The sequence below is a fragment of the Chelonia mydas genome, chromosome 3 (assembly GCF_015237465.2).
Source record: "Chelonia mydas isolate rCheMyd1 chromosome 3, rCheMyd1.pri.v2, whole genome shotgun sequence".
NCBI lineage: Eukaryota > Metazoa > Chordata > Testudines > Cheloniidae > Chelonia > Chelonia mydas.
In genome coordinates this window covers 163,338,954-163,357,351 of record NC_057851.1, presented here as the reverse complement: position 1 = coordinate 163,357,351, position 18,398 = coordinate 163,338,954, and the positions used below count along the sequence as shown (strand labels likewise).

Genomic DNA, 18,398 nt, shown 5'->3' with positions numbered 1-18,398 from the left:
AGGATACTCAGACCGCTGCGTGGAAGGGACTCCTGTCCGGGAGCATGCGAGCCGCTTGCACACACTAGTCCGACTGGGGACAGCCCCTGTGAACCAGCTGCCCACCCCAGTGGGTGGGGCTGGAGGTGAGACAGCCATGCCGGAGGAGCTGCCCCGGTGGGGTGTTGGCTTCTGTGAGTGTTGGTCCGACCATGCTGCTGTTTTTGCCACTGTGGTTCCTGGTAGAGCCTGTAGCTCCGTGGATAGCCGGATCTGTGGATATACATTTTGTATCCATGCAGGGCTCTACTGGTGAAGGGGGTGGGTCTCAGAGCCCAAGGCCAAAGGTCTATGCTACTATTTTTAGCCCCATTGCACGAGCTCCATGAGCCCAAGTTTGTTGAGCCAGGGTCTGAGAATCACTGCTGCGAGTCGTTTTTTGCAGGGTAGACACACCCTCTGTGGGACTTCTAGAATATTAATCATTAGAAGATCTAAGGGTTTCAAACTGTGTTGTAGCCTTGCTTGACCTTTCACTTGCTAGATACCTTCCAGTTTCCAGCCTCTCTTTCCTCAGCAAGGTACTGGACAAAATAGTCTTTTCTTATGTATATGACCCAATTTTTCCAGCTCATCTCCCTAAAATGTGAGCATAGCCAATAGAAAGGAGCATAAACTACAGCAGTCAATATGTAATAAGGGAATTAGCAGGGCTGCGATGGAATTTGAAGGGGATTAAACCAAGTAACAATAAATACTTGAAGTATATCAGACACAGGAAGCTGGCAAGAGAGTCTACAAGAGGATATAGCAAAAATAGTGGAAAGGTCAAAAATGGGTGTCAAGAATCTTTACAGAGATGGAAGAACTTCCCTATGCAGAGAGAGAGAAAGAGAGAAAATATTGGAAGAGTTTACTTTAGAGAGGAGATGAATAAGAAGTGACATGATAAAGTTACACAAAAATAATGAAGGCTTCAGAGAAGGTATTTTCCCTTTCTTATAATGTAAGTATAAGGTATCATTGGAACTGAAAGGCAGCAAATTTATAAATGGAAAAAGAAAGTTTTTCACACAATGCACGATTAGCCTGTGGAGCTCATTGCCACAAGATATCATAAAGGCCAAGAGCTTAGCAAGATTTTTTAAAAAGATAGGACATTTTTATGACTAATTAGAACACCCAGAATTGCACGTTAGTGAGGATTTGAGAGAAACTGCAAAAGTCTGGAAGTGATATTAAATCGTCATGCTTCAGGGCATAAGCCAAACTCTAACTAATGAGTGTTAAGAAGAAACTTTCCTTAGGGGCAGATTATTTCATAACAGCCTATTGCAGCATTTCCCACACGTCTCTCTGATGCATCTGGTGCTGGCCACTGTCAGAGAAAGGATATGTGACTGGATGGAGCAGTGGTCTAAACTGGTATGGTAGTTCTGATGTTTCCAGAGCACTTTGCTCACTGTTTCTTTGCATAGAATTGTTCAGCTATCTGGAGCTGCATGTTGCAAAATAATAAACTCAGAGAAAAGTATATCAGTGCAGTGTATATCAGTTAATAAAGCCTGCCTATGGGATGAACAATGATACACAGAAAGTATCTTGAATTGATATTGTTATTTAAATACAAGTGCTGTGGAGTATTTATTTAGGCCTGAAATCTCTGTTGAAGTTACTGTTGCTTGCAATTATATTTGTGACTCTCAAACTTTAGATTAAATACATTGATGGTAATAATACTGGAAATTGTGCATAGATGATTAAAGTAAATAACCTGTGTGTTCGTTCTTTCCATTCCCTCACTGTTTTCCTGTATTACTCTTCCACCGACACTTCCTAATTTATGTCTGGTCATCTATTTATGGACATAAATGTTCCTGGCAGCCACTGTAGCTCTGAGCAGTAATGCAGTGAGCCTTATGGATCAGTGAGCTATTGAAATAGTATGATCAGCAACTTTCTTTGAGATTTGGCAAATTACATTCACAGTGCATCAAATCTTTAAGTAGGAAAGCAAGTGCCATTCTGCATTCTTCTTTGGATTTTGTGCATTTAAAGGAAAGATTATTGGAGGGCTGCCCTAATTGGGCAGCAGCATTTTGAGCTTTTCACATTGATTATTTTTAGGGAACCTTATCTGTTATAATTGGAAAGCAGAAATTCATTCTTTAGGCTCCTTAACCAAATTGCACAAAATCTGTGGCTGTTTTGTTATATTTTCCCTTATTTGTATTGGATTTTAATTAATTATCTGGATTTAAATACAACAATATAAAAGGATGCTCATCGGGGGATTCATGTGCCTTTGCCATTAACTAAAAATACAATTCAAAAATCATTATGAAACCCAACTCAGCAGCACTTGTCGTTTCCCTATTCCTTCCGGCAGTCAATACACACATCAGAATCTCCTACACCGTGTGCTCTTTCCCATACATAAATCCCACTTGCTGTAGCTCTATAATGTCAGCTCAAACAGATGTCTGGAAGGCCAATCAGCTTGGGCTGTTTTGAACTGGGGAGTGGAAGGGGAGTGAATTTCAAAGTGAGAGTTCTTCCCATAGAATGTGCTGCCATTAGCCCCTTTTCTTTGATACAAGAGGGACTCCAGCACAGGTACCTCTGCTGATCTCACCTGCAGCAGTATGTCTCAGGGAGGAAAGTCCCAGGGCCAAAAAAACACCTCTACTCCTGCCGCCAGTTCAGATACTGGAGAACTAATGCCATGTGATCACAATGAGATATTCTATTTAACAAGCTGGCTACCTCACGCTGCTTCGAATGCATGTCGGGAGCACAGTTGCCAACTTTCATGCGGTAAATAAGCACCCTGACTTCCACAATAAGCCAAAAATCAAGCTAATCCCATTTCAAAACAAGGCCGAAACAAGCCAATCCCTAAGAACCCCAACACTCTGTGACTGGATCCCCCCATGTGTGCAGTCTGGGACTGTGGTTGGCCTGCTGTGCACCCCTGACTCTCTTTCCCCCCTCCCCCCCTTACTCCTGCTTGCTGGGAGCTGATTAAAAAAAAAAAAAGCTACAAGCCAAACAAGTTACAAGCCAAAACCTAGCCAACAAGCAACTCACAAGCCAATTAAGCCACAAACAAGCCCAATTTCTGCGGTTTTTTTTCTGTGAGTTTGGCATGTCTGGTCAGGAGTAGCCCCACATAGAACACATTATTATATTCCAGTCTGGAGGTGGCAAAGCACGAACCATGGGGGCAAACTGCACGTCCAAGGGGAAATGTCGCACCCTCCTGGACAGAGATTGTGTAAGAGCAACTGAGACTTTAATCAGATCTCTGTGCTGATAACTTTGGTTACAAACTAGGTTCAAACACCCTCAACTGAGGGGTGTGACTTAGCCTCTGTGAAGTCCTCCAGATAATTACCCCAGTACACTATAATGACCTCAGTCTTCTCCAGATTGTGTCTCAGCAGTCTTGCTCCCATCCATACCCCGGTCTTGCTCAGATGCTGGGAAAGACGCTTTGCTGCACTCTTTGGGCTGGGTGACAAAGAGCCATGAATCTGGTTGCCATCTGTGAATGTCACATTGAAAACTCTTTGGCCTGTATCTCCTCATTGACCCTCCTAATGGCTTTGCATAGCATACACATAGAATGAGAGGGGTGGCAGAGGAGAACCTTATGTGATCCCATGTGAGAGTTCTCTCAGGCAAAGAACTATTGTGTGTGGCCTCCAGGGACCATAGGTGTGCCAACAACACCCTCATGATCCATTGTGCTGAAGGAAGCTCAGAAAGCTAACCAGCTCATCACTCTTAATATGGTATAACCTCTCATAGCCCAAGAGACACACACCTATTATCCCCATAGTAACCCTTGCCTCCAGTTCCTCCCCAGTAACATCAGTGAGTAGAAAAAAAACACTGCTGAGCCAAAGAGGGATTATAGTCCTCCCCAAAGGGTCTGGACCCCATTGTGGTGCAATTCGAGAGGGGGAGAGTGGATCTGTGATCTGCCATAGATTTTCATGATGCTTCACTAGAATGTACATAACAAAAAATCTCTGCTCTTGAGGAGCTTATATAAAACACATACAGGTGCTGCAGTAATTCAGAGAGCAATGTTGCATGTCGTTGTTAGCATATATAGTTCCTGTGGAGCAGTTGGGGTTTTAGAAAATATCTGAGTGGAGAGAGGAAGAACATTTGGAGAATAAGAAATCTGACCCAGGTTTATGGGGTGGTGTAGAAGAAGGCATGGAGGTGGGATTGAGTGAGACAAACAAAGAGGGCAGGAGGGGATGGGATAAATAATAACCTGACGAGTGTTTTTAATTAAGTATATTCAGCAAAGTAACTCGATAGGTTTAAAGGCAGCATATGTTTGTTGTAGAGCAACCCTGGTTTTTAAACGGAGCTAAGGATTTTTTGTGTGTGTTTGTGGAGGAAATAAAAGAAAAAACCAGAAGGTGGTAGTAAGCACTGTGGATTTTCCCATGATACATGCCACAGACAGGGATCTCTAGATTACAATACTTGGAGTAGTATAAAACATAAAATAAGTAACACTATGGGGCCATATCAGTTGTCTTTTAAAAGGTACAGAAATATTTGTTTACTTGACACAGTAGGCTCCTGTAGCTGGTACAACCATTCTTGTTTTTGAACTCGTGGTTTCAACCTTAGCTTGATTTGGACTTTGCCTTTTGATCCAGACCCAGAAATCTGACTTGGACTCTGACCCCTTGGTATCGACTCTGTCCTGGAACCTGACCACAAACTCCTCCTCTACTCACAGCCTCATGTTTGACCCTGCTCTGATCCTTGGTCCCAACTGTCCTTGTTAGGATCCTGACAAGATGTACCCTAAGGTACAATCTGGACTGTTGAACAGTTGGGTCCCTTCAATTCTCCAATCTGGAGTGCCTTTTACACTGCTTTGCTGTGAAAACAACCACTCCAGTCCAGTTCACACACAGCCTGTAGCGTGCAAAATCACTCCCAGCTGAATGACATGAATGCTATGGCCAGCCACTCATGAGTTGCATACGGGGCAACACCAGTAAACTCCCAGTCCCAGACCTTCCCCCAGAAATGTGCGTCTTGTACTGCCCAGCTCTCCACTTGACAATGCAAGCTCATATAAGGTCCATCATGTCATCAATGCAAAATGATATGCACAAACCTTGTTATCTCAAGTGGAGGTTCCCAACATTTCAATCCAAACACACACTGGTTTAGATAAAACAATAAAACAAGTTTATTAACTACAGAAAGATAGATTTAAAGTGATTACAAGTAATGAGGCAGAAAAGTTAGAATTGGTTACAAAGAAAATAAAAGATAAAATGCAGATTCATATCTAACTTAAAGCTAAATGGATTCAAAGCAAAGATTTTTCTCACCATGTGCTCGTTACAGTCTTTACTAGCTGGAACCGTCCAGGCCAGGATCTCTCCCCCAGTTCAGTGTTTCTTCAGGTGTTGCTGTCGTAAGCATAAAGGTAAGAGTAGAGACATAATTTGTGTTGTATGTGGTCTCTTATTCTTATACCATTCTCCCCTCTTTGAGGATGATCTCCAGTTGGGGTATAGTGCTGTAGCTATGCTGCTATAGTCCCTGTCTAGGTAGGAGAAACTAATATTGGCTTCTGCTGTTCTGATGAAATGGGCATGACTGCTGCTCTTCACTAGTTCATTCATGTGTGTTTTACTTATCTAATTCTAAAACCTTAGGGTTATAAAGTGTTGATTTCTGTATACTTGCACTACTCCACCTTTAGCCCTATAGATTTTTATATTTAAAAGGATAGGTACATACAGTGGTGACTCAATACTTCTCCCTTTCCAGCTCATCAGATAAAAGCTTGACATCAGTCTCTCAAACTACAAGAGGTAGCAATAGCCAAAATTCAACTGAAAAATGGCAGGGAGGGGAAACAGATTCTGGAAAGAGCCATGATATAATTTTTAAACAGTTCTATTTCAGCTAACTTGATTACGTTTGTGTGTATGTGTATATTCAATGTACGTATGCATCACCCACTGATGAGTATGTGCTCCAGGTTCTCCCTCTGTTCCTCATCCACATAGGAAATGAGTTGTTACAGTTCTCAGCTATGGAGACATGGCTCTTTAACTCAAGTTGTAACAACTCAGACTTTTGACGCTGCAGGTCCCTGGTTCAATCCCTTGTGCATCTACAGAAATGGTTGCCATTATATACATGTGTGCATGCATACACAATAGATACAATTTGAAAACATTTTTTGCATTTTATGGGCCACTTTACATCAGCTGTGGGTGTAACCCACTAGTCTTTACTCGGTACCATCTTTTCTAGTGAAGACTGTACAGTTGACAGTTTTAATTTGTTGTCATTGCTATACTTATTAAATAGGCTTCCTGACTAGATTTTTCCTTGTACATAACAAGTGTGAGTCTTCTTTATATAAAAATAATGTAGAATGACATCATCAATACAAGAGGTTAGTGATGACATTTTATCTGAAAGTTGGTTTATTACAAATAGGATTTTTTGGATGCCTTAAAGAGTGAAACCTCACATACGTACGTAATAAAAAAAGTGAAGTCTACATAATGCTCTGTGTAAAGCAGATGGTAGAGTATTGTGTCTGGTGTCTTATGATTCTCTTTCTAATAACCTCATGAACAGGAAAGGAATTTCTGAGTGCATTCTTAAGAAGCACACAGTGTTTTGCTATTGAAATGGTGGTGTCTGTGCATCCATCTAAATGGTAATGAAATGCTAACAAAGTAATCTGTTTGCTTGTTTTTTTTTTTTTTCATCCTGCAAGATGATGAGGAGAATGTGATAAAATATTTGGCATCTGATGTCTGTTTTGAAAACTGGAAATACAAACATAAACCAGGAAGCTTAATGAGATTTTCTTCTCTAAAACATTGAGCAGTTCACTGCTTTATAAAAAGAAACAAGAAAAAGCTGAATTCTTATAAGGCCTCTTGCAGGATCTTGCAGATATTGGTAGTTAACCCAGTTTTATTACAAAGCACAAATACCCTGTATTTATTTTTTTTACTCACATGTTAACTGTTGGTTATTTAGGGCTCAATCCTGCAAATATTTACAGAGTGTTTTTACCATCCAAATGTAATGGGATGACTCAGGGCAGGTAGGTTTAGGTTTATACTTGAAAGGAGTTTCAGATTTTGTTTATTTTTGTTATGTGATCTGTAACAACTGTGGTGTGAACCTCCACCCCGCCTTCCTATCCAGAGTTAAGCCACTTCTGTTTGGGATCATTGTGTCCACATGGTGCTGCTTTGTTTCAAAACAAATGCTCAGCATTCTGGGCAGACATCTTATGGTGCAATGAACCTCTGCTAGGCTCTACCCTTTTTGAGATTTTTCTCTGTGGGGAAACTTGCCAGAAATTCTGGGACTTAGGGTCAAACTAAATAAATCCCATGATCACTTTCCTTTCATCCACCAATAAACTTGTTTTCATGAGCCAGTGCCATTCTCAAAGAGCAGTCAAGCAGCATGGAGGAAACACAGAGTGCTGCGGTCTTCCTGGTGTTTATTATGAACAGGCTCGTACCCCATGCAGGCCCTGAAGGGGGTTAATGTGCCTGAGAGGCCAATTATGTTATCTGGCTGCAACTGGCGGGAGAGCCACGCTTAACTGAGTACGAAGCCCAGCTGGGCAGGAGCAGGCCGGTGAGTGTAAAGCCAGGAGAGCAGAAAGCTGCAAGGAGAATGTCTGCAATCATTCTTTAGAAGCATAAAACACAAAAGGAGAATAAGTCATGGAAGAAGGGTTAACCCCAGAGGAGTTGTGGGGAAAGAAAGCCTGAGAAGACAGAGTAGGAAGAAGCCCAGGGAAACTGCAGTAAGAAAGGGGACTGTGTAGACCTTGGCTGCTCATTATAAGGTCCCTGGGCTGGAACCCAATATAGAGGGCAGGTCTGAGTTTCCCTAGCAGTCACTGAGAAATGGCACAGGATTGTTGGAGCTGCCAGCTGGTCTGGAGGAACCAGAGTCGAGAGTGAGAGAGAAAGGTGAGAACTGAAGGGGCGGTGGGGTGCCAGATAGGAGAGAACTAATCCCCAGGCAAAGCTGCAGGGATGTGCCCCAGCAGGGCGTGAATCCCTTCACTGGCCTATGTCTTGGTGTTGGGGGAGTCAAGGATGTATTCTGGTATGCCAGGCTCTCAGAGGGAAAGGACTGCAAGACATGGTAGGGTTGCCAAACCTCCAGGATTGTCCTGCAGTCTCCAGGAATTAAAGATTAATCTTTAATTAAATATTATGTCATGTGATGAAACCTCTAGGAATATGTCCAACCAAAATTGGCAACGCTAGGACATGGGTAGGTTAGGATGGTGAACATAGTCCCGCTATGTTCTGAAGCAGGACTGTTTGTCTCTCCATCACCCCCAGTAGCTGCAGGCCCCTAGCCAGTTCCTTGTCGTCATCCCCCTCTCTTTGTATCTGTTTAAGGAAACCTGCCCTCCACTCCTTCATCTTGCTCCCTCTGCTGGCATGCAGATGCAAGGTGGTAAACGTTTTCTCACCCTTTGTCCTCTTTCCCTTCCCCCAGAGATAACACCCCTGTCTGTGGTCATTACAACATGTCAGGTGCTAGGGAGGGAAAGAAAAAGCTAACCCAGTTGTTCAAATTCTAGTCTCCAGGCCAGTAATGGTCCAATGTTTTTTTTTCTCCGTTTCAGAATTCCATTCCCATATGCTTTTTCCCAAGCTGGGGTGAGCTTGGAGATCAGATGTTTTCAAACATTCTTCCCTGTTTGTGAAAGATCCCTGAATTCATTGTGGGAAGGGGCATGTGGTTCTTGGGTCACCAGGTGTGGCGGTTAATAATTGTATGTGCACCTATGCAGACTGCTAGTGGGCAGAGAGTGCTAAGGAGCACCAGCAGGTCCAGGCCTGTGGTTGCATGTGTGTCTTTGTGCGTCACCAGTGGGTTGTGGCAGGGGGCAGCAGGGGAAGGCTAGTAATTGCATGTGCACCAATTCTGTTCAAGGATGTTACCCTGAGGCGTGTCCCTAAAAGGCAGAGAAGGATTTTGTTCAAAAAGGCAATAGGCAAACCAAGAAGATACGCCTTGCTGCTTTTTGCCAGGATGGTGCCCCTATAGCTGGTGCAGCAGTGGAAGGGAAGCACAAGCTATATGGGCAGTGGTGAGGGAGCTGCGTTGCTGTGCAATCTGTGTGTCCAAAACAGAGCATTGTCTTTGCCTTAAATTCTTCCTTTCTTTTTAATATCTGCGGATCAGCATAAAGAGAAAAATAAATAGAATTCCGCAGTAACCCAAAAGGAGGAGGGGAGAGGGGCTGAATGAATGCCTTGAAACCCTTTTTGAAATGTCTTTCAAGCCTGATTTGCGTGACTTATGTCCTAACAACTCAAGTTTTCTTAAAACTGAGAAACTATGAGCCAGAAAAAAAAAATTCTGGGGCTTTTTCTTTCTTGTATCTGCTGCTACTATAAATGTGCAACTGTTCAATGCATCTCATTTGTAACCCACACAGTGTGGCCATCTCGAATGGAACCGGGAGGGAGCAGGAGCAATAGGCAGCATGGTGGGGCATGGGGAGGACCTGGGACACTTGAGCAGGGGTTGTGTGTTATTTCTGAGAAATAAATGGTACTGTTTTAATTCTCCAGCACAGCTGCCATTCGGAGCTCTAGGTGGGGGGAGTGTTAAAAGCCAAGGAGGCGCAGAGAGAGAGAGGCTAGCCCATCATGGTGGTGCCTTGGCAGTACCCAGAAGTAAGTAGTTTAAATCCCCCTGTACAGTTGTACTGTAATATATCACATAATACTTACTGGAAGAAGTCTTCATCCCAGGTTAGGTCTCTGTTGTGATTCAGTTGGCCCTCTGACTGTGATTTGGGGGTCTCCAGCATTGTATGAGCCTTGGGGTTCATTGGTTTGAGCAGGCCGACAAGATCCTGTGTTGCAAGGTTAATCACCTCTGGCTTTTGCATCCTGGCTGGCATCCAAGTGGGAGTCCTAGGTGGAACTCACAAGAAGCTGTGGTTGGATGGTGGAACCTCTACCAAAAAATGGGGCCCAGCTCCTATAGTAGGCACACTGTGAAGTTCTCACCCAGGCAGCGTTGTCCCTAACATTCTTGTAACTCAGCTGAAACTTCTTTCCATTCTTGTGGCACTGGCTCATGCCCCAGGAATGCCACCTCTCCTTCATTTGATAGCTGCTCGTAGACCTCTGTATTCCAGTCGGTGATTGCTGTTTGGGTGGGTCTGGATGCACTTCTCTCCACGGGGAGGGGGGGCAAGGAAGTCCCATGCACAGTGCCATGTGAAAACATAGGGCACGGCTGCTGTCCAATTGGCATGCAGCTCTGGGGGTGTGAACTCACTATGAGCTGGAATTGCAAAGGGGTGGGGGGTACCTGACTGCTCGCCGGCACTGAAATGGCGGAAGTAACATCTGGTCAAGATGACCCCGGAGCAGTAGAGGGCACACCAGTAAACAGGCTGACCCAGGTGGCTGACAAAGCAGTGTAGAATAGCAGTGGGAGGACTGCCAGATGCGAAACAGTTGCTTCAGAATGGGAATGTGTCTACACCTACCTTGTTGTGGGAAGAAATCATCCTGATTCTCAGTTAACCTGCTTCCAAAGTGGGTTGGTTGATGTGGGTTAGAAAGCCAGAGGATTTGAAACAAATACTTGTGTGTGCATGTAAGGCAGTCTGTTCTGAAACAGTTTTCAAGTGTAGACAGGCCCTTATGTTTGTAACATTTCAGGTATTGGGGACTTAGGTCCTAACATTTTTTGTATTGTCATTATAAATTCAATGTGAACAGAAGGTAAATGTCTGCTTACTGTATTCATTCGGAGCTTGGTAAATTACATATTTGGATTTAATAATTAACAATTTGAAGAAGATGGGCCTTTTTCAGGTCTCAGGGAAAATCGGGGTAACTGACATCATTAGAGTTGCATTGTGTAAATCTGGTATAAAGGAGAGAAGAATCAGTCCTGCTTTCTTCTAAGTAAGCCCTATATTGATTAATGAAAAATACAATTTTATTTTACATAGTTTAATTGAAGCAGTTTCAAAGCTGTATTAAGTCAGTGTTCACTTGTAAACTTTAGAAAGAACAACCATAATGTTCAGAGTTATGAACATTTCAGAGTTATGAACAACCTCCAGTCCCAAGGTGTTCATAACTTTGAGGTTCTACTGTATGCCCACTCAGGACAACCAAGCTGCTGATTCCTGTTAAACAGGACTCAGGGTTAAGAAAGACAAGGCATGAGCTGTGAGGGAGCAAGTGAGGAAATCCCTTGGAAGAAGCTATTAGTTTTCTGTTAAGGTCCCAGGGCTTGATTCTCCATTGGGTTACTACAATGTTATGTCAGCTTAACTTTATTGATCTCCTAAAACTGTGTAAGAGAGTAGAGAATCAGGCCCACAGTAGTTATTAACTTCTGTCAGAAGGTTAATATTGGAAAGCCTTATGGTTAAAGGACAAATTTACATGTTTTCAGTGTTCTGAGTATATAAATTAAATAACCGTGTTTTGTATTTACCCAGAGTAATTGACATGCACCTAGATCAGTGAAACACATCAGGGGAGTGGCTGTTCACTGTGGTATACTTTTTGGGGGCCTCGTGAATTTGTAGGTGAAAATCCAAGAGGCAGTTAATGATGCTAAGAGTTATGTTGAACTCCTCTCCATGACTTCTGTGCTCCTCAGAGATGGGGGCTAGTGCATTGTCATGGGAGGCAGAGAGAGGGAGGGAGTTTTGATGCCAAAGGGGATATGCATGGAAGGATGAGCTAATTATCTGTGAGGATTTTCATTTTTAACTTTTACAGGCTGCAGCCCCACCACACACACCTCACTGTGTTAGGCCACAAACCTTTGCAGGAGAGAATGTGGCTCCAGCTCCATGAGGTGACCCTCGCAGAGTTTTTTGAAGTATTTTCCCCCTCCTTTGGGCTTTTCCAGGAGAGAGGAGCAGTGTATTGAATGTGGGGAAGATCCCACAAAGGAACCCCAACAACCTTATATTTAGAATCTGGGAGACTTTAGCCACCAGATGAAAGCTGTTCGAAAATCTGTTCGTCGTTTGACTTACACTTCATGTCAGTATTACTTTAAAATGTGGTGGTGTTCTGGAAAGTCAGTTTGTTTAAAAAAAAACAAAACACCCCATACTAAATACCCTACCTCAAACCACACTGCAGTTCTATGTATCTGCACTATATGTGTCTTCCTAGTCATATCTGTCTATTTACTGACAGAAACAACTGCTTTAAACTGGTGACAATGCAAGGGTCAATGTAGCTGTTCAAAAGGGAAGTCTGTTTTTCTCATGAATCACCAATGAAAATTGCCAGTTACTCCTGAACTTACGTTGTTGAAGATGATTTATGAAGCAGAAAAAAGGGCTATGTGGTTTGAAAACCACCTTGATTTTTTAGTACTGGCACTCAGAAACATTCTCTTATTTACTCCCAAGAAATCCAAAGGTAAACGATACTGCTAATGAGTGGAAGGTATTTAATATTAACCTTGAATCACTTTTTAATTTTAACTTTTAAGGTTAGATTCACTGGTAATACACTTCGGCCTGCTTTATGTTACTTAGGAGCACTAATTTTGATTTTTGACAGAAATTTGAATACTGAAATATTTTGGCTGGAAATCAAAATATTTAATCTGTAAATCAAAATATATTGATATGGAAATGCTGCCACAGTGCCTCATGGGAAATGTAGTTTGGGTGTCTCAAGCTCCCAGTCTGATTTTAGTTTAATCTTACTTTGTCTGGAGTCAGACAGCGTTGTTCTGAAAACGATGCTAATAGAGCTGCTCATGAAGAGGTTGTGATGTATCCTTTGATGCAGACATTAGGATATTGTAGGATGCATCGTTATCCATTATTTACATTCCTAATATATACATTATGAATGCAGCACATATTGTTGAGGATACATTGCATAATTTGCTGAAGCTTTTGCAAGCAGTTTGTGCAGGTGACCATCATAACTTAGGTCTTAAAATAAAAACTGTTAGAACAGAAATGAGAAATTGAATCAGACAGGAATCAAACCAGACAGGTAGCATTATAGATCACTTTAATAGTAATCTAATTTGTTGCTAGTTGGCTGGTATCCAAGCTGTAATTTGGTTCTTTATTTTACTCTGGGCGGAAATGTGGTTGACTACTAGGCTACTATGTTCCATGAGGAAAATACTGTAGACTTCATTTTATTTATAGAAATCTACAATCCTGGGTTGATATCTAGCTTTAACATCACTTTTTGTCTCAGGGTTACCAGTACTTTTAAGAAGGAGCAGGGTCCAATGCACCAGTGACTTGTTAGATGCCTCCCAGTTGGGGGCATCTAACAGAAGGCACCTAAAGGGAATCAGGAAAGGCGCAGGTAAAAGCTGCCCCAGGGGGAACAGGAGATGCAGAGGAGAGCCGATACAGAGAGCCACTGGGAAGAACAAAAGGTGGAGAAATTTACTGGTGAGGACTAGCTAGGGCTGGTGAGCTGCTGCTGAGTTACAGGAGAGCTTATGTCATAGAATATCAGGGTTGAAAGGGACCTGAGGAGGTCATCTAGTCCAACCCCCTGCTCAAAGCAGGACCAATGCAATGGCCCTAGGAACCCAAAGAGGAACCAGCCTGGTTAGGGGAAACTGAGCCAAGAGGGTTGATGCTGGAAGGTGGATTCCAGGAGCAGGAGGTAGGACTCACACGCAGGGAGGCCTGGGTAAGTGGAACATTGCAGGAGGATCCCCTGGCAGAAGGCCTGAGTGGAGGACTGCATGAATCTGAGCCCAGAACTCTGAAGGGAAGTTCCCTGAGCTGGGGTAGGACTCACGGGCCAGGAACCCTGGGTGAGTGGAACGCTGCTGGAAGCCCTATGCTGCAAGACCTGTCTTGGGACTACCAGAGAAGTGTTGTGGGGGAGAATTGAACCTGGAACCTCTCAGGCTGGGGGCCTGGAGAATGGGGCCCTGGGACAAAGACAAAAGAGTATGGGAATGGATTGGAGATGGACTCTTGGGAGGATGAGATAGAAATGCTGTCTCGGGAGGGGGCATGGAAAACTGTTGTGAACATGTTGTTCTTTGGGATTTTGGGAGAATGGTTTTATCATGAGGTTTCTATAGATGGTTGTACATGTACAAGAATAAGTTATGCCTAGAGGTGGGCTTTTGAATTGGACAGACTGTTCCTCTTATGGCCGGACCAGGAGGAAACTGAGACAGGCATACCTATAACTGTCATGATGTGTGGCCTGCTGTTGGAAGGCACCCCAGGTGGGCCCTGCCCTATCACACCAATATAGAAAGTTTAGTCTCATAGTAAAGTCTGGTGCAAAGTTCCAGACTACATTCATAGTAAAATAAATACCAAGATTGTTAATGGCACTGGAAGAAATTAATGCGTCAAAAAGGAAGAAAACTTCTTTGAAATGTTGGGTTTTTCTTTTTGCTCTGCCATATGACAGAAATTTGACGACTATGGGATAGGTTTTACCATGCTCTAAAAGTTGGTAAGCATTTATTCATGCAACTAATCTCATTACATTCAATAAGACTGTATGCAGAAGTAAATACCAACTTGAGTAAAGATCTGTGCCCCTGTGTTTAGTATTACTGACCTTTGTTTCTTCATGAAATTTGGTCAAATAAATTTTATTCAGCAAAACCATCATGAGGAGAATAATGTACCACCAGTGTAGCCAGTTATGAACATTCAAATCTCATGAATTGTACCCCAAAATCGTGAGATTTGAAGAAAATAATTTGGGGGTTCTTTTTATTTGCCTCCTGGTTTTTGAGTCTTCGGAGAACACTTTTCAAGCTTTACTCCACAGTCATGTATGCTAGAAACTTTGCTTTTTTTAACTGATGAAAGCTGAGATTCTTACGTAATCACAAGATCCCAGAAGGAAAACACCAAATATCACAAGACTCACAATAAAATTGTGTGAGTTGGCAACTCTTATTATATTTAAATCAGGCTTATCGCCCTATAACCCTCTATCCCCCGTCTTCCCTCCAATACATTTTTTTATGTAAAAATGCAAATGGAAGGAACAGTTCCACAGCCCTTATTGGCATGGTTGACACCCGTGAATTCACTGTCTGAACTCACGCCAGTGTAAATGAGGATTACTCCTTTTTGTGCACATTCTGGCTTTGGGCCATGGGTACGCACATAACCAAAAAAATCCATGTCCTGGATTCTGATGCTGAACTTCTGTGCTCTAGGTCTGGCTCCCTGAAATCACATAGGCCAGGATTCAGCAAGGTACTTAACTATGTACACAACTTTAAGATGTGCCCATCGCTAAGCGTGTGAGCAGTTCAATCCTATGTGCTCAAAGTAAGGCATGTGTTTAATACTGAATGGTGGCGATAGAGATCCAGTTCTGCAGTCTGTGTTCATACTGAGCCAGGAAGGAGTATTCTGGGAAGATGTTTGGTTGTATAGAGTTTCTCTTTCTGATTTATTAGTGCACACAAGAAGTCTGACATTGTGGGCTCTCTCTGGGCCTGCCAGGATACTACAAAGGTAACAGTATTTGTACCCATTTTGGAGGGACAAGTGAAGAGTGTATGTAATAATACTGTACAGACTGTGTATTGACTTTGTTTTGGCAGACATCAAGATTTATTGTCCCTTGAGGTAAATATTTATATCCTGGGTCAATACATCTTGATTTTTCAGCTTAACACAAGTCAATTATTGCTTATCATACCAATCCAGACCTGAGGTCCAAATGGAGATTTTGAAAGTGGAGCTGCTGATGCTTTGTTACATCTCCGTACTAGAAAGAATACCACTTTATTGTATGTGCATTTAAGGTCATAGATATTATATTAAGTGTATTATAGCTCTTATATTATAAAATATATGTATCATAGAGCTTATTAATCAAACAAATGTTTCGTTTTTTTGATAATGGATTGTCTGAATGAGGAAAAAATCAGTAAGATTTTTAAAAATGTGTTTTTCATTATCTTATTGTTTTAAGGCGTTGGCATGTTCTCTTTCAGGTGGCCTGGCATTAGCTCAAGTACTGTTTTTTTATGTGAAATACCTGGTTCTCTTTGGTATTCCTGCTCTTATTATTCGAATGGATGGACTCAAACCTCCAGCTTTACCTCGCTGTGTGAGCACAATGCACAGCTTCACTGGAATGTGGCGGTTAGTAAGCTTAATTTATTATTGATATATGACGGTAATTTTTCAGTGTATTGATGGTGTGTGTGTTCTGAACTATTCTTTCACTTTTCATCTTTTACAAGATCTTCAGTTTGATGATTACTTTTTTCATGCCACAGAGATAAAGGGAAGCCGCCTTTCAGGATTTTCATCATCTTAATGATTAGAATTAGATCCAGGCCACTTGACTCCACTAAGCTGACTATTTTTTTCTAGATATTTATGAAATATGATCACTTTTCAATCTTGGTCCAAAAAACACCCTTCACTTGAAAATTCATTCAGAGAAGGATAAGAAACACTTAATTAGTTACCCTGTGAGGAGAGTTGTGGATTATAACACTTGAATAGGAAGAGAGCTGTATATATGAAAACTTTCCATAGCATTAGCATGTTAAAAGCAATATTTGTTCATATTTTAGCATGAAATTCTGGTCTCCCCTAGGTCTGAGTAAACATGATGGACAGTCAAAATGAAAACTGTGGTTGTGAAGCTTAGAAATTGCTTTAAATAATTAAGTCCATCAGCTCTTCGGTGCCAGTTCTCGTTTTTTACTGTGTGTTTGTACGGGGCCTAGCATGATGAGTAGGGCCCTACCAAATTCATGGCCATGAAAAACGTGTCCCTGACTGTGAAATCTGGCCTCCCACCATGAAATCTGGTCTTTTGTGTGCTTTTACCCTATGCTATACAGATTTCACAGGGGAGAGCGGCGTTTCTTAAATTAGCGGTCCTGACTCAAAAGGGAGTTGCAGGGGGGTCAAAATGTTACTTTAGGGGGGTTGCAGTATTGCCACCCTTATTTCTGTGCTGCCTTCACAGCTGGGCTGCTGGGGGGCGGCGGCTGCTGGCCGGGCGCCCAGCTCTGAAGGCAGCTACCCACCAGAAGCAGCGCAGAAGTAAGGATGGCAATACCATACCATGCCACCCTTACTTCTGCACTGCTGCCTTCAGAGGTGGGTTGCCAGAGAATAGCAGCTGCTGACTGAGGGCCCAGCTCTCTAGGCAACAGCGCAGAAGTAAGGGTGGCAATACCATGCCAGGCCATCCTTACTTCTGTGCTGGTGCTGGCGGCAATTCTGCTTTCAGAGCTGGGCTCCCGGCCAGCAGTCGCCGCTCTCCAGCTGCCCAGATCTGGAGGCAGCGCCGCCGCCGCCAGCAGCAGCACAGAAGTAAGGGTAGCCGTACCGCAACCCCCCCCCAATAACCTTGCGACCCCTCCCCCCCACAACTCCTTTTTGGGTCCGGACTCCTACAATTACAACAATGAAATTTCAGATTTAAATAGCTGAACTAATGAAATTTACAATTTTAAAAATCCTATGGCTGTGAAATTGACCAAAAGGGGCCGTGAATTTGGTAGGGCCCTCATGATGAGGCTTGATGGGATTGGGGACTCTACGTACAGTTGTAATATAAATAAAACTTTTTCCTTTTTCTTTCTTTAAATTAGTAGGCCTGCATGCTGCACTACTATCAGGACTGATTTGGATGATTTTTTTTTAATGCCAGAAGCTAACCATAACAAAGAAAACTAATAGTTTACCAGGGTTTTGCTTTGTGGCAGTAGAAAACATTCAAAAAGGGAATAGGTTATGTGGCTGAGGTTGGAGGGGAATAAATAAGACATTTAAAATAATTAAAAATCCAAGTTACTTAACAAGAGACCCCTTCCGATTAGATTCTCCTTTGAAACTGTGAACTGAACTTTTGACCCTTCAGGTTGAAAAAGAAATCTTTTGTTTTTTGCCAGCCTCTGAGCTGATAGCAACGCCTTTTGGCCTGGCTGGACTTTGAAAGCAGAGTTTGAACCAGTAGCCGGTGTTTTCCTGCTGTGTCAATTATTACTCCGTGGAATCTGAGCATTGCTCCCGAGGTGTAAACTAAATTGAACATCAACACAAATACAGATGATGTTACTGTGTTTGATACAAATAGACCATGGAAGAATTGTTATTGACTGTGAAGTTAGAGTGGGTGCCTTTTTTTAAGCTTTCGGTACACTTGCAAAAATAGATATTAAATATTTTAGTTATAACATTTTCAAATTTTATGAGATCATTGAAACTTTTGTTCCACTAGGCAACCAGATTTAGACATTTGAAATCTTACAGTAGAAGAAAAATGTGTTGTTGTTTTTTGCCAAAATGTCTCATTCACTGATGTGCATAGGGAACAATCATGGTAATAAATAATTAAATATGATATTTC

The 18,398-nt window shown here is 42.4% G+C and overlaps 1 protein-coding gene across 8 annotated transcripts in view; it reads left to right on the top strand.

The window, feature by feature from the left end:
• HHAT (hedgehog acyltransferase) overlaps positions 1 to 18,398 on the top strand; it is a 322,110-nt gene that overhangs the window by 47,358 nt on the left and 256,354 nt on the right. For all 8 annotated transcript variants that reach the window (XM_043543703.1, XM_037895771.2, XM_037895773.2 and 5 more), the window contains one exon: positions 16,018 to 16,168. In XM_043543703.1, the coding sequence (XP_043399638.1) occupies positions 16,018 to 16,168 (151 nt within the window). The remainder of the gene's footprint in view (positions 1 to 16,017; positions 16,169 to 18,398) is intronic.